We start from the raw sequence: 16,939 nt of genomic DNA on the forward strand, positions 1-16,939 counted from the left end.
CCACTTGGATTTTGATCTAACCCAAGTAATCCAGACAAGAAGCTGATGTCAATGCGCTGCAATTACACTTCATGTGTTTAAATTCATTCAGACCTGAGGAGATGGTGTGTCTGTATCTCAGTCAGTGATTAGAGGGTGGCTGCATGCTCATGCTGAAATACTGAATAGTCCATATTACAGACCGTTAAAACTTTTTGGGAAAAGTTAAGGGCAGGAGAAAGAATAGGAAACAAATGCATGCACAGACATACACACAAAACAGCCACTTTCTATGATACAGGGTACCTTGTCCTTCGGGAGTCTCTCCAAGAGGATTGACTTCGACTTGAGTGGCGTCGACTTTCAGGAACAGATCATAGAGCCTCTTAATCTGATCTGCTGCCTGCGTGGTCCACAGAGGACAGTAATTACCTCATGGTTCAGCTCTAAGCAGCCGGCCCCGCCAAGGCCACTCAGTCTCCCACACAGGCTACATAAAACATGGCAAATCACTTTCAACATTAACTGTCTGAGTTTGCTATTTTATGAACGTGCGTGTCTCTGAGCTGAAAACTATATTCACTTGTTTGAAGAGGTTTCATAACAAGCAAATAAATGTAACATTATTGATTTATACATAGAGATACATATAGATATATATATATAATATGCAATTCAATAGATTTCATATACCTGGAAAAGCTGAATTTGACATTTTTAACGACATACATACATACATACATACGTTCAATATTTATATTTACAGTAAGGTGACAAAAGATGAATACAGGCAGTTAATATAGCAAAAGACAAATGGCAGTGGGTGCTTTAATCATCATGCTTGAAATCCCCATTTTAAAAAGGATTGCAACAGATACCTCTGTTGCGGCATTCCAGGCAATAGGAGTATTTTAGAAAAGCTGTAATTATATCTGAATTAAACTGTCTAGCAGCTGACTCACAGCAACCAAGGAAAAGCATACTGACAATGCCGACACTAAACCAATCACTCTTTATTTCTCTCCCTACCCAGTTAAAATCAATGCCCATTCAATATCCTGTAAAAAAAAAAAAAAAAAAAAAAAAAAGGATTGCGTATAACAGGATGCAAGCAAAGAATAAACACCATCGACCCTCAGTTTGCTTTTTAGAAGCAGTTGTGTTCTGCTGATTTATGCGTATTCTACGTGTTGAAGATTCTGAGCTAATCAGATTTCTCACACCATGGAGCCTGTGAAAATGAAAACAAATTAGTGATCTGATGCCAAAAAACAAATAGCTTTGAAACAAACTCTTCATCTCTTCGTCTCACATACCTATTCCTAACTTCAATTTGGGGTGGAGTCACTGTCCTGTTTTTTGTTTTTACCAGAACTTGATCCTGGTTGATGGGGAAAAAATGTTTGTTTCGCTGTCCCGAAAATCATAGGCTATATATTGAGACGATTCTGGTTTGTTACTGGATGATTCACTCAGAAAATCCAGGTGCTACATGTTTTATTAAATAATAATGGTATCATTAGTGACTCAACCTGCTGAGTGTCACTGCCAGCTATGACAATAGAGCACCTAGTAAGGGAAGTGGAATGACACTTCACAGCTCTAGTAAAACTAATAATCACTAAAGTTTGGTTTGTTTGTGAATGAGAATATATCTTTCTGTGTGTGCCTATGTGTGAGTGTATCATAGGTGTTTCTGCCTCCTCTTTTCAATGTGGCTTTTCAAGCCTTCAGCGTCTATTACCTGTCTCTGCAGTGGTCCTTTGAACCCCAAATTAGCTGCCATGCGAAGTGCCTGGTCGTCTTGTACACCTTCAAATATATCTATGACTTCCTATAAGATTTGCAGTGAAAGTGATAGAGTGATAGAGACAGAGAAAGACAATGAGAGAGAGAGAGTGAGTGAAACAAACAGAGAGAGGGAGTGGGAGAGAACAGGAGGCTCAAAATGCTATAATTTGACACAAAGCAGACGCTCATATTAAACTGCCAACACCATAATTAAGCAGTGGAAAGCTGCCAGACATAGTGAGAATAGACAGTAGGGACTGAAATGTTAGATCTGTGATCATTAGAACCCCATCTCTTTAACTATCAGATAGCAAGAGGTCCTCATAACTGTCTTTTTTTCCCCCCAAAGGTTTCAGCTTGAAGAAAACAAGAGAATACATCTGCCACTATCATTAGCTGATGTGGGCCAAACCTGTGTAAACTGGACAGGTGTGAATGAGTTGAGATGAGTGAAGGGATCATTTGTGTTACATAGCAGCACGACAGGTGGGTATTACTTATGTTATTTGAAATCGGCAGTGAAATAATGAATGAATGGAATGCAAGTCTGTGGATCTTTATCTACTCTAACATCTGTAGACCACAGCAAGAAAAGCTATATAACAATAGCAAAGGCTTATTCTATCTGTAAGGCTTAAATGGTATGTCAGTGGAGGATGCCCTGTTGCCAAGTAGCAAAGTGACAATGGATTTATTTCTGTAAATGGAACCCAATGAATAGCAGGGAAAAAAACACAGAAGGATTCTTTGTGTGTGCATTTTTTCATTTTAAGTTGTAGTGTGTTTGGGTTTGTGTGCCTTCAGTTGTGCCGTGAGCATGCAAACAAGGGCGATAAATTCACTGAATTAGCAGAAAATAAAAACAGAGCTCAGCCTCCATCTGTAAGACCCACAATGGAATCCACTCCTGGCATGATGTCAAGTCAAACAAAACTTAGCATGAGATCCCTGAACAAACATAGCAAAGTATTTGCACTGTACCAGACAAGATCAATTCAAACATCTGCAATGTTTTGATGCAGATAAAATGCCATCAATCTCAGCGAGTATTTTTTGATGAAAATGAACCACCATAAAACACGTACCTTAAAGATGAGTTCTGGGGTGTTGGCAGCCACCTCCTCAATATCCATACCTCCCTGGGGGCTTCCAACCATGACAGGACCATTACAGGATCGGTCCATTAAAATGGCAAAGTATGTCTCCCTGCTAATGTCCAGGGCCTCAGCAACCATCACCTGGTAGGGGCAAAAGAGGAGGAGGAGAGGGTATGCTACTACGATAACAAATTAATAATTAAGTAAATAAAAAAATTAAAAAAAAGAATGAATTTTTCTTGACTTAACTTTTTTCAATACATTTAATAGCTATCTTTCATAGTTACACCATATTTAATTATGAACTGACCCCTCAAGAATGTAAGCAAAGCAACAAAGCAAAAGCAGGATAAAATCTGAGAAGCATCTTTCTCAGAGAAACGTGTTATGAATGAGAGAAATGGGGTGAGGAGGGGTACGTGGTACGTGGGGTAGGACATATAAGCACCGAGAGTTAGCAAGAAGGAAGCCTATTCGGAAAAGACTGGAGAAGCTGCTATGAAATATCTTTGGTGAAGATGTTGTGAAGAGTTTGTGTGTTTTCTAGATGTAGCTTTTGAACATGCACAGCCCATATGTTTTGTTTCCACACTATTACCCTGAATGAGGACAGATAGCCTTCTCTATACTCCACGTTGACAGACAGTGTTAGATTCTCCCTGTTCAAATACTGTTTTCTCCAGTTAATTAACTGTCCCTAAGTTCCCTTTCATTTAACTTGTAACTGGATTCTTTAGGCAGACAACAAAAAACATTTGTTTTTATTCCCACTATGATGGTCTTTCTTCCGTCATCTTAAAACTTAGTTTTTTCTCTGTCTTCTTACAAAAACATTTCCATTTGTCTGCTTCTCTAGACCATTGCCATGACAGCAAATCCATGTAGCTGCAGAGTAGCTGTCCCTTGTTTCTTGCTGTATTCCCTTTTCTGTGGTGCAATATGGATATAGGGTTGACACAAGCTATATTGGCAGGTTGACAGTAACATAAAAAAAGAAAAAGAAAAAAAAAAAGAAAAATAAATAAAAGTTAAAGAAAAAAGAAAAATAATTTTTAAATTAAATTTAAAGAAAACTACATAAAATCCTTTAATCTCAAGTTAAAATTTTTGACTTCAGAAAGCAGCATGTCTTTAATCGAAGCAAGCTTTTATTAGACCCAGGCTTCAGTTTCATTTGCTCCTGCCCTGCTCAAGTTTGAATCAGACCTGAATTATGCTGTTAATATATATTTTTCACTTATCAAACCCTCCAGTGTCTCAGTTGTGAAAACCCTTTATTTCTAAACAGGGTTTTGTTTTGTTTTTAATTTATCTGAAAGAACAATCTGTTAACATGATAAGAGTAAACATTACAAAGTTATTACATAACCATTATTTTAACTTTGACATGTTTGATGATCACTCAATGGGTGTTCTTTGCAGATAAATGTATGTAATGTATGGCACTCATTTGATTCCTGTTAAATGCTGCAGTAGGAGGAGGAGCAGGAATTCCTGTGAGGAGAAGATGGGGTCAAAAAAATGAGGAGAGAAAGTTCAGGACCCACACACAAACCACAGGCTAAAAAGATTTCATCACCTGGCAATGCCTGTTTTGAGGAGGTGCAGCATGCAAGTGGAGAAAATAATATTCCTGCTTGTTAGTGGCACATAGAAACAGTTGTTTATGAAACACTTTAAATTCGCAGTGGGCCTTTTATTTACACAATGAGCCATAACATGAGCCAGCACAAAACCACCGTAAACAACAGCAGAGAGCTACTATTTAAACTTTGCAAAAAAAAAATGAAGAAGAAGAAGAATAGGAAAAAACAAATATCATAGAGTAAGGCTGCCTTCACAGTCATTAATTTTACAGAATTGTATTACTGGACTCAAAATGGCTTGAAATTAGGTCAGAAAACAACTTGAAAGTGCTAAGTATATCTTTGTATCGTTAAGTGTGCGGATTGGCTCACCGTTTTCACTTTCACTCCATCTTTAGGTGTCTGCTTGGTAGTAAGGTTGAAACCCAGCATCTTGTTAGCCAACTCGCCAACTACTGCAGGACTGAAGGAGAGGGGTTATGGGTCAAACAATATCCTTCTTTAAATAACAATCTTTATTTGAAAAATACATAGACTCAGAAAATCATACATTTGCAAAAGCAAAGATGAGAAAAGCAGGTGAACAGACAGATTGAGTATTTCTTTATCTCTCCAGAGCTTTGTTCAGTTGAAGAGAGATATGCCTCAGCACTTTTTGGGCATTAATGTAGCACATTCTGACAAAGTAGAGCTTTTGGAAACACTGTGGTACATCTGCACATTGCTGTGGACGAACCTCTACTTATTCTCTGTGTTTAAAAGCTGTATGCATGCCTGGTCTGCTTCTGTAAGCCTGCTCTGGTTTTCCATGTGAATACAAATGAAGCCAGTGGTTGGACTCATCATTTGACAGATGAGAGGAAAGTGAACTGTGCACTCATGTCAATGTCTAGGGACAATGAACCTCAGCATGCCTTATATCGAAAAGAATTCTGGCCATTCCAAACCCTGAAGTAGGGTGGTGATGATACATTTCTGGGACAATTGTCATAAATCACCTTTTTTCCTTTAAGGCAGCAGTGAGTGGTAGGTGCCTAACAGCTAACTCCATTTTAGTATATGGAAACTTGGTTGAAGAGAATGTAGCATCTGAGAAAAAGAAAAAGCTTTTTCAAGGTGCTTAGCCTTTTGAAAAAAAGCTGAGGATTTCTGACTGAGCCATTATTGGAGGAATACAGCTATCACACTTTGTAATACCAAGATAGAACAAAATGAACCTCAGCAGCAGTACAGAACTCAATCAACCTGGGAGAGAAAAACTCACAATGGGTAGCATAACACTTCTGCAGACCTTAAAATCCTTTTTCAACATTTAATTGAGGGTAGTTGTTCCAAAACAAGATGCTGGAAGAAAGAAAAACTGTTTATTCGTAGCACAAGTAATCCTAACTGCATCTTTGTGCCTAGGGAACATCTTCAGAGACTTCTTTGAGCCTCCTCACTCTAAAAGTGTCTGTCATAGGAGAAAATAATATGAATGTATCTCCAACAATAACTCACGGTGTGAAATGCACACAGGGGTATACTTACTCCTTAGTTAAGTGCACTCCACCTTTAAGGCCACTGTCAAACACCCCTTTTCCTCTGCCACCAGCCAGAATCTGAGCTTTCAGCACAATCTCTTTGGCATCTGAATGACAGAAAGAGAAGTTAAAAAAAGAGAAAAGGCATAAAAGGAAGGAAAGAAGCAGACACAAAGCAAGACGAAACATTTACGATACAGCCTTAGCACCTTTAATGCCCCCCTGAGTCTGCCATTTATTTCTCTAATTGAATGAAGTGGTGAAGAGAAAAAGAGAAGGGTGAGAATGATTTTTGAAGGGTTATAGCAAGGTGACAAAGTAAGAGTATTTGCAATTGTTGCCCACCTTCCACCCTCAAGGACAATTAGCCTAGCGCTAGTTACAAAGTAGTGTAGGAATATCCACCTCCACAGCTTTGTTAGTGACACTGTGAAACTGCAAATCACTAATGTCAGTTTCCTAACATTCTTAAAGTGGAATTGCTAACATGCTGTCAGTCAGCAGCATGTCTACCATCATTGTTTAGCCAGCTATAGCAGCACTTAACACAAAGTATAGGTAAGGCTGACTGGAGTGATTAGGGTTGCAAGGAGTAATGCAAAATAAAGTGTAAAACACAAATTTTGATTGAATTATACCGCTTCAAGTAAAGCCTGCAAGTCACAAAATTATTTGGATTCATCATTTTGCCATGATGGATTTCTTGGCAAACTATCCAACAGTTTTTATTTTTGAGATATTTTGTCAAAATCTAAAGGCAGCATTAGCGTAAAAGAAACAAGATCAGAGGAGGCTGTGAATTTCATTAACTCTAAAAACAAGACCGCAAATCGAACAAACAAAAAAAAATAAAAAAATAAATAAATAAATAAAATAAATAAAAAAATATGCAATACTGCATATTGTATGCAATACTCGTCGACATTTCAGTTTAGGCCAGACCTGCAATGTCATCTTCAGAGCCCTGCTACTAGCACAGCTAAAAATACCTTAAAAAAACCACAAAGCTGGTACACTTGTGTTTTCACTTCCTGCAAGAAGCAACTGCATAACTGCTGGAAAGCTTCATATGACCTTGACCCAATTATAAGACCACCCTGTATATCCTTTGTGGTCATTGCCACATTGCAAGAACTCTCGCATTAAGAAGAGGCCCCTTGGCTATCTATCCTGTATCTGGCCCAAAATCTCCATCTATTCAAATGGAGCGAGGATTCATGATAACAAATGGCCATGGCTTAGTTATTATTATCTAGGCGGGGGTGTTCATTCATTAACAGGTGGCTACCATCAGGTTGGAAAGAGGGTGATAGGGAGGGAGAGTGGAAGGGGATGACCTTGGGAATTTGAGTCAAGCTTCTCCTTTGACTGCATCCCCCCCCCCCCAAAAAAAAAAAAAAAAAAAAACAAACCTGAGGAAAAAACCCACAAACAATAATAAACCCTACAAGCAAGATGGGAAATGTCTAAATGGGAGCTTGTGAGCCCTAGAACTCTCTGAATGTGCTCACAGCTGGTGTAGTAAGAAACAGACCCAGAGAAAATAGCCTGTGACAGGGTGGCACGGATTAAACTAACACTGCATTAGTGAGGCCCGTTCTCTGTGGAGAGTAGAGGAGGGGAGGGAAAGAGAGAATAAAGGTGTGCTCTTATGCAAAGGGCTATGAGAGGAGTCATAAATGAATAAATATGTTAATAAAAAACTGCTACTGTGCAAAATTAAAAAGAGTTCAAAGCAAGATGAAATAGTGTCCTCCAGGCATGTGCAGTGGAGAGGGACGATACAGAGGAAATGACTTTTGCTTCAAAAGAAGGGGGAAAAAAAGAAACAAGTGGAAGAACAAAGATGTGGTCCAAATGTGATATTGCATTGTTTGAGGTGTGGATAAAGGTTATGACACATTGATGGGGTCCTTAAAAAAAAGCAAAATATGTTTTTAAAGTGAAGACATATTAAATATATTAAAAGGCATGTAATGTGCCAAGGAAGGTAATGGGGTGAGAAGGAGGCAGGTGTTCAATCCTGCTGCACTAGTAATTGATAGCAAACCCGGGTATTATGTGGCACACAGCAAGATATTGTAGCAGTATCAGCAATTATGGATGGGAGCTGAAGGAGCAACACCCTGATAAGAGGAAACTTTATAAAAGAAGAGGTAAAAGAGAAACACAAGATGCTTGGCGATAAAACACGTTTAGACCACTTCTCAAAGGCTGTATCATGAGAAAAGTTATTTAGAAAAAGAACTCTAAAATCAGTCCAAATCTCCGTTTTAACACTGATATGCTACTCTGCTGGAATACATGGGGACGATAATGATGTCTTCAAAGACCACATTGTACATGGTCCGTGGTAAAGAGCAGGGCGACCATTACCTCGTAGGATGATAGACATGAGATGGCCTCTAACATTCAGACAAAGGTTGGACCGTAATGAGTGCAAAGCAAAGTGGGGAGCGACCGGAAAAGAGCAGTCGTGGTGCGTAAAATCAGAGGTAACTTGTGCTTTTATGTTCAACCCAGAAACTCTGGTGAATGAGAGGAAAGAGGTGCATGTCTGAAGTTAATCAGCAAAGACATCAGCAAGTGCAGCTGCTGAGGGGTCAATGCTTGAGGAGCAATAATTTTTTGACTTGTTGCACAATAGTTAGAAATAGCTTTGCACATACTGTAGTAGCTTGGTCATTAGCTGAATGAAATCCCCTCTCGTCATAGGGGGGTGGGGGCATTGTTGCGTAGTGAATTCTTCACTTCTATTTGTACCACACTATGAAGATGCATCTCCATTTATTTTCTATATCTTGGGGACACACAGGGGAGGAGATTAACGTCGCATGACATCTCCAATCGCATCACATGCTATCGGAGTAATAAGTTCATCATCCTCAGGCCTTATTCATTTCCCAGTAATGAGTGCAAATCAACTCCCAGTCTCTTTGCCAGTTACATCAGCTGGCAAAGGGAATGTTACTTCTACAATCAGTGTCTCTTTTGCTCGCTTTCTTTCTGTAGAGGCCTTCTACACCCCCCCCGCGCTGTCTTTCTGTGTAGCCGTCATGTGGCAGAGTTTGCATTGGTCTGATGTTTAATTAAGCCTTCGAGGGTGTGCCATGAGGGGAATGCTAGCTGGTAAGGGACAGATGTAGGCTGTGTGCCAATCCAGAGGGAGTAAGATGGGCTACCATCTGCAGACACGACCAGAGCCCTCCCTAGAGTGTATGTGTGCTGTAATAAAAGTAATGTGGTGGCTAAATGGAGAAGACTAATCAAACTCTTGGGAGAATGGCAAACACAAACGCAAGCCACAACTAAACACTACAGGGAGCCTGAGGCTTCCTATGGATAGATGTCGTTAACACTAGAGGGAAGCAAAAAAAACAGAAAAGGGCTCCTTAACTTTTCAGCATTTAGGCTCATCATGAGATCGCCTGGCTGTGATGCAGCAACAGCAGTGTTGATTGCTGCCAAACAGGCAGATTTAAGTGTTTAGATATAAAAAAAAAAAAAAAAAAAGAGGTCCTAAATGGTGGTCTCTCCATCTAATAAAAGAAATAATGTAGGCGTGATTATTTTTCTTCCAGCATTTTTTGGAAATGGTTCCCGGCATCCGATATATAATTTATAATTCTGGGGTATTCCAGTACTATAAGTAGAAAGAACAATTTGTGATTCCATTTGCTTCCATCTAGTGGCACATGGCAAGTCATTAAATAACCTCAATTATGTTGTCAACTGCATATTGATAGCCACAGAAAGCTATTGGAGCAGCTCTAGCTTTTGACTCACTTTGCTACAGGGCTTTTTGCTGTGTCACATCCATGGCTCACTGATATTGGAAACAATGAACTCATAACCTACTGTAGCAAAAAGTACCATGGACAACATAAGATATTAATGACTTAAAACACAACTATCCAATAAACTTTACTAATTGCATAAACAGAAAGCTGTGCATGATGTTTTCCCTTGCATGTGTATAAAGGAGTTCAAGTTAGGCCAGCGCTCATTTCTGTGCACCATTCAGTGTTAATAGCCTTGCCAACGCATTATGTTTTCATTAAACTCTGGAACCAGCGGGGCTAGAAAATGGAACAGGTCGTGTTTAATGTTTGGACTCCTTGTGCAATGATTTTGTTTAACCACAGTGGTAAAGCTGATATGATCATGGACGAGTTTAGCTTTTCATAAACTTTTACCATTTCCAATTTTACCAGGCTCCAGAAAGGTCAGACAGAAAATAGCTCTTCAGTCATGCAGTGATTGCAGGTGAACCAGATGGAAAGATGGGGAAATAAAATCTTTGGTTTTTTTTTTTATCTACCTTGACATATAATGGCCTGTTTTTTAAAGCTAAAAATGTTTGCCTGTTGAGTTGAGGTTGAAAAGTCAAAAAACATTGATAAACCCTAACTTTGCTCTACAAAGCCCTCTTGCTATATGTTGGGACCAAATGAAAAACAGACATTGACATGGAAAAAGTCGAGGAAAACAACAATTTAACTTTGTTTTTTCCTACAAGTAAATATATAATTACCATCTCACTGTGTGGTTGTCCGGTTAATGCACCTGTCCCCTTGTTTGCCGTTGCCTCTAATGATGCCATCTCAGTGTTACTAGGTGGAGGAGAATATCAGTGTCCTGGACTGACAAAGGCACCTGTGTGTCACACTTCCTCCAGTCACTGCTTACATGACAGCTGAGTCCTCATTAGAGGACAAGTCCACCTGGCTTTCAGAGATAAATAGCGCTTGTAATGACATCCTGATATGGCCCTGGTCTCCTCTCAGTGACAGAGAGGTGCAGTTCAAACCTCTGGTGGAGAGTTTTTCATTGGTGTACAACCAGTGGGGTGACGGTAATGATAACGATGTTGTGGAACGATGGGTGCCAAATGCCCGCGAGGACTATCTGGAAAGACAATCATTTGTCTCAGAACGAAGCTGCTGCAAAAGAATTTACTTGTATGAAGACACTTTATGAGAAAGTAACTTGAAGAACACAACTCAGGTTACACACAACAACTGAAAATTCTCCATATGTTTAAATAAGTGACCAAGAGTCTACAAAAACATGAGCTGTTTCTGATTTCTCATTACTGACTTAACAGCTTTCTGTCAACAATGTAGCATTGACAATAGCTGATAGAACTATTTAAAAAGCCCGCAGCTAATTCATCGTGCTTGATGGCTGGATCCCCGACCACACAATGGTATTTGCACATTTCTCCACCACCATGAATTCCCTCTCTGAACCAAACTTAACTCTGAGCTCCAACTCAAGCTAGCACAAGCTAACTCAGGCTACGTGTTCACTTCCACTGGCACATTAGTATCATCCTAATTCGACAGAGGGGATGTGTGAGGAATAATTCCACGTCTCACCCACACCATGAATAGGTTAGGGTGCGTAATGAGGAGGTGGAAACACTAAGCTGCTTACAGAAATCAGCTCTTTGAGAGACAGGCCGCTTTACCCCGCAAAGCCTATTTACAGCTGTTAAGACAATTTCAGTCGCATGGCTTTTCTTAGAGACCTAAGAACCAGCTCATGTATGGGATGACAACAGGTTCTTGGAAAGGCCAGAGAAAGTGTGTCAGAGCTTGCTTTGGGCATGTGCTTAATTGTGTTTTCTCAGATTCTCAAAATTTCTGTGTATGCAAGAGCTGCTGTATCTGTCAGTGGGCCACTTTGGCCATGTTAATACGCCTTTGTTTTAAATCAGCTCCCCCCTCTCGTCTCCTCATGGGGTGAGTGATATCTTAGCATGTACTGTAAACAGAAAAACTGCAGACTAACATCTGTCTTCCTATTTGACAGGCCGGCCCTCTGAAGGGAGAAGATGTTCTGTCCACGTCCATCGTCGGAAGCTCTGCATGGAGTGAGGTAGTACAATAGAGTTATCTGCAGCTCACTCCAGCAAACTCCCTGCATGCATTTGTTTTTTCTACAATGTGATCAAAGTGGAAAACAAGGACATGAAGGTGCTGCTGTAGTACTATATTCATTTTACAAGAGTGAGGGGCATCGGTTGACAGGCGTTCAGCAGTGTAGACAAAGACAGAGGGGGTGAGAGAGGATAAGGAAGAGATAGCAACAGCAGACAAGCAGCGATAAGATGCGAGAGAGCTTGAAAAAAAAGGAAAAAGCACAGGAGAAGGTAAAGGTCAAAATGTGGGTGAAATCCACAGGAAAGAGAGATTGTGTTTTTACTTGACATTACCCGGTTAATAGCCGTGTAAATGAGCCTCAACCCATTTACGTAGAAGTTATTAACATAATACTTGTTTCAAACTCTAGCCACGTAAACAGCAGCATGGTTGAGGGAAGCAAATTTATCAAGTCTGATTCTTTTATTAGTGTGCACAGACCAGATCAGTCCCATAAGTATATATAAGCCTTGACAATAATGGCCAAATATTCCACACAAATGAACAAGCAGCAGCGATGTATATTCAAACAATGTTATTCTAGAATTAAGTTCTTTGGTCCTCTCACAAACTGAACATTTGCCGCATGTAGTTGATAGAAACAGTACAGAAAATGTACTGATGGCCAAATACCAGTAGAGTAAAAGTGAATCATGTCAGTTTAAGGGGAGGTCAAATGCTGGGCACATGAAATAATCCAAACTAAAACCTCTTTTATATGACGGTATTAGGGATTGTATTTTAGAAATGAAATGCTGATACGTCTGTTGTGCAGGCTTATTGACAAAAAATTCCTAAAAACTGATAATTCTGAATGACAGGGCACCATATCAAACAAAAAGGCATTTTATCAATGTAAACCCGGATGTACAACACACCAGCATGTGACCCCTCATGCCCTATGTGCTCATTACTCAGTCCCTAAATTAAATTTCACCAGGTATTAGCATCCTATTCTTCCAAGCAAGTTCACCACAATACTGTTGAGGTAGCGGGTCCTGCTGGATGTCTGGGGAGTTAAGTAGTCCCAACATTTTATTTGAATGGCTAACAAGGAAACACTGCAGCAAATACATATTTTTGTCCACCTTGAAAGGCAAATTCTGACTACTGTATATTAATTTATCTTGTCAAATGAGAACATCTGTGATCTCAGAGCTGTCAATATGAAGAGGCTGAGCCAACCATATCCCAGCCACCATAACCTTTCATACTGCGATAGTAGTATACTAACTATAACTGCAATACATAATCATAGTGATATTGTTCCTACACATTACCAAAAGCAGGTATATAAACTTGCCAAACCAACTCCATGCAAGCACTCACCATCACTATCAATATGACCGATTGTCATCTCCTAAAGGTATACAATGTACTCCCCTTCTTCACCACAAGTTAATATTTTTGCCGTTTAGAGAATGTTTCCACCGTTAATACCTCCAACACTTTGAATAAGAACACAATATCATTTTGTGCTAGAATCAAAATAGCGCCTACTTGCCAACTGGTAGTGCAAACACAAAGATTTGGCCTCTCAATAGTCCATCTTATTCAATATTGTATGTGACTGAATTTAGCAAATTTGGCAGTCAGGGGGTTAAGATAATATTCAAGATTAAATTATCTGGAAAACCATTATCTGGCAGTTGCTTTGTCTGCTTTGCTACTAGTCCAGATGTTAGTCAGTTTGTAAGTACACCTACCTTCAGGCCCTCTAAATTGCAACCATTAAACACTGTGCAGAACAGTTTTTTTTTTTTATATAAAATTAGCTTTATTTTTTCCTGCATATGTCCACACTCAATTAGCCTCCCAAAATGCTTCACAACCTAGGTAATTTCAAATGGAAGTTGTTAAACAGGTGTAATATCCCAAAAGACTGAATGTGCATCTTCCTTTGAAGTTCAAGTATCAATCGGGAGATTGGCTGTTTCAGTAGATAAGCATCTGCCTCAGTGGCCTCTGTCCAGTAGGCCAACAAGAAGAGGGCACAACATGGGCTCCAGCTGGTGTACAAACGCAGACAAACACAAAAAGAGGGTTGTCTTATCCCCCACCACTTCAGACACAAACGGAAGTGAAAGGGTCGTGATGGAGCCAACTCTTTTCAGTACTAACTACTACTGTCAGCGCTTTTCACCAGAGAGACTGCCTTATTTTCTCAAGAGGAAAGATGAAAGTGGTCTTAAAAGGCGCTTGAAGTGTTGAAGAGCATGCGGCAGCTCCAGTGGGGACAGCATGAATGAGAAAGGAGGGATGCACAGCGAGTAGAGGTCTGGTAGGGTTCCATGTTTTAACCATGTTTGACATCAAAATATTTGTCTGTCCCTATTTGAAAAGGGTGGGGGCCCATATGTCTTTAAGCAGCACAGCAAAACGGTTTCAGGATTACCTTTTCCCACTGTCAACTCTACCGAAAAACTATTTTGTCCAAACATTTTCCTAGTCATCAGTGAAACAGGATTGGTATCAAACATAAAGCTGAACAAATTAAATTTTTATGAAAATGGTCTTAGGCCTTATAACGCTGTTATCCAAATCAAGGTTGGCAAAAACTGCAGAAAAGGCACAAAGAGGGAGAGCAAGAGCAAAAACTATCACTACATTGCTTCTTACAAATTCACTACTCTGTGAAACATGCAATAGATCTAATAAAACATCCGATCCTGGACCAGTATTATGAACATAATGGCTCTATCACTGAGCAAGTGTTGGGAAAAGATGACATAAAAAAGGAACTGATGCATGAGTGATGCTAATGTGCCACAGCGGGATTTCACTTAGGGCTCACTTAGGATTTCAAGATAGGGCTTGAAATTTTTGATTTATGATGTGATGTGTAATTCCACATTGCACAGCTTATCATAAAATAATTAACAACCATTTGTTGAGAGGCACTTCATACCAGTTCACCGTTGGAAATATTGAAGCACTTCTTATTTGTTTCACATCTTAACTACACTGATGTATTACCACCATTGCGAAGGGATATGCTTTTCTTTCATACTAAATGAATAAATCTTTTTTTTTTTTTTTTTTTATCATACACATTGCACAACTGCAGAAAAGGCATTCATGTAGAGAATTTCCTTTTAAGTGCACTGCACCTATTAAGTTTGATCAATAATTTTTCAGTTCAGTTGCTAAGCCTCACACATCTGTTGTCAAAGGAAAGCTACAACACAATAAACTGAAGGATATTGCATGTAGAACCTTCCACAAACCTTTTTTCTTTCACTATAATTTTACTTAATTAAGGGAAATTTGTGAAATCTATTACAAATCTGTCATGGGCATTGAAAGATATACCAGGAAATGAAATAAGAATAAATCTAAAACAAATACATCTTTTATGAGAGATTACAAATCAAATATTTACTAATTTGTTGTGTATTTCAATGAAAAGCGACAGCCCTGCAGCACGTTAATTACAGAAGTCCACCTGGAAAGAGCTGTAAATATCAAATAAAGAACAGCTCCATCCACAACAAAAATGTGGGGCCTTCAAGTTGCCATATTGAAAGTGAGTTTCCACTTTAACATGGAAATAAACCATTATAAACAATGGCGACACTATAAACTGAGAAAGCATAGCAAAGAGTCATGCCTGGCCGGTGTGGGAGAGAGGAAGAGAGAAAGGGAGGACTCGAGAGAGATGCAAACGACACACATGGATAGCGAAGACCTCAGAACGGCTTGTGGTGATGCCCATGGTGGGGTGGAGCGTCGCTGAGACAGATGGTACGGGCTAGGCAGTGTGTTGGGTTGGTGGATAAGCATATGGTACTCTCTAGATGATCTCATACACAAGCGCCAGGCTTAGTCGGAGGTGTAAATGCTTATCTGCACCCTGCCAGAGAAAGTGGAACCACTGACATCTTAAAAAAAATATATATCACATGCTTTGTAGTTTTGACACAACTGCACTTGCACTGACCATCACATATGATACATATAGACATGGATTTAGTTTTTTTTGTTGATTTAAAAAAAAACATCCTTTTATGGATCTATCCACCCATGAATACAATGCGCATATTGTGTTTGAGGAAGGAATTGGAATATCATGCTATTACTTCCCCTCCACACCAAACTGTAAATGTGCAGGTTTTTGCAGCACTCATATTTCAAGTCTGTACTATCAGAGTTGCAGATGCCTGGCCCTCTACACCAGCGGTCGCCAATCTTTTGTGCCACAGACCGGTTTAACGTCAGACAATATTTCCACGGAGCGACGGTTAAGGTTTTGCGGACAAATGCAACAAAATAAAATTATAAGATCGGCATAAAACTGTGCTATTTTCTAAATTTCATAATAAACGTGAACCCACTTTGCACTCATGCAACTTTATTAGCAGCGTCCTCGTAACATCACGCCAACAACATAACATGAGTAACATCCTCTCTGCCCCCTAACCCCGAACCTAAATGCAGCTTTCTTTTTCATGGAAGTCACAGGCTCTTCTTCTGTCTCCTCACTGGGCCTTTTCCCCTTCACAAAGAAACTTTTTTTAATTCCTTTTTTTAATCATTTTGCAAACTTGTGGGTTTAATTTTAGTGGTAACGTATCACGTGACCGGGACAAGCGTCTTGACATGCATCAAGAGTGAGTCATAGACGGATGTAACGGAGAGAATCCGGTCATTTTTCAAAATAAAACATAGTTCAGATTCAGATAATAAATAAAACATAAATAATGTAAGTTATTTATTCTTTCTGTGCGGCCCAGTTCATAAGACCCACAGAGCGATACCGGTCTGTGGCCTGGGGGTTGGGGACCCATGCTCTACACTACTGGGTCTTCACACGATGCCCTTGGCTCTGTATCTGACATATCCCTTGTCTGTCTACTATGTGACTGATCGGAAATGCAGTAGGTAAGTCTGGGAGTCCATCCAGCAGAGGTTGCTGTGCAGGCAGTCTCCTCTACACTTCAATTCCACAATAGAAAACCCATATGACTGGATTCCATTACTGTAATTTCCATGCACACATGAAAACTTAGAATTCAACACCAAAATGTGCCACACAC

The 16,939-nt window shown here is 39.6% G+C and overlaps 1 protein-coding gene across 1 annotated transcript in view; it reads right to left on the reverse strand.

The window, feature by feature from the left end:
- Positions 1-16,939, reverse strand: part of suclg2 (succinate-CoA ligase GDP-forming subunit beta) — an 85,927-nt gene that overhangs the window by 42,359 nt on the left and 26,629 nt on the right. Inside the window, exons 3-7 of the mRNA XM_029501777.1 lie at positions 5,984-6,083; positions 4,826-4,916; positions 2,856-3,008; positions 1,724-1,813; positions 286-382 (exon numbers count right to left, since the gene is read on the reverse strand). Of these exons, the coding sequence (XP_029357637.1) occupies positions 286-382; positions 1,724-1,813; positions 2,856-3,008; positions 4,826-4,916; positions 5,984-6,083 (531 nt within the window). The remainder of the gene's footprint in view (positions 1-285; positions 383-1,723; positions 1,814-2,855; positions 3,009-4,825; positions 4,917-5,983; positions 6,084-16,939) is intronic.

This window comes from Echeneis naucrates, chromosome 5 (assembly GCF_900963305.1).
Source record: "Echeneis naucrates chromosome 5, fEcheNa1.1, whole genome shotgun sequence".
Lineage (NCBI taxonomy): Eukaryota > Metazoa > Chordata > Actinopteri > Carangiformes > Echeneidae > Echeneis > Echeneis naucrates.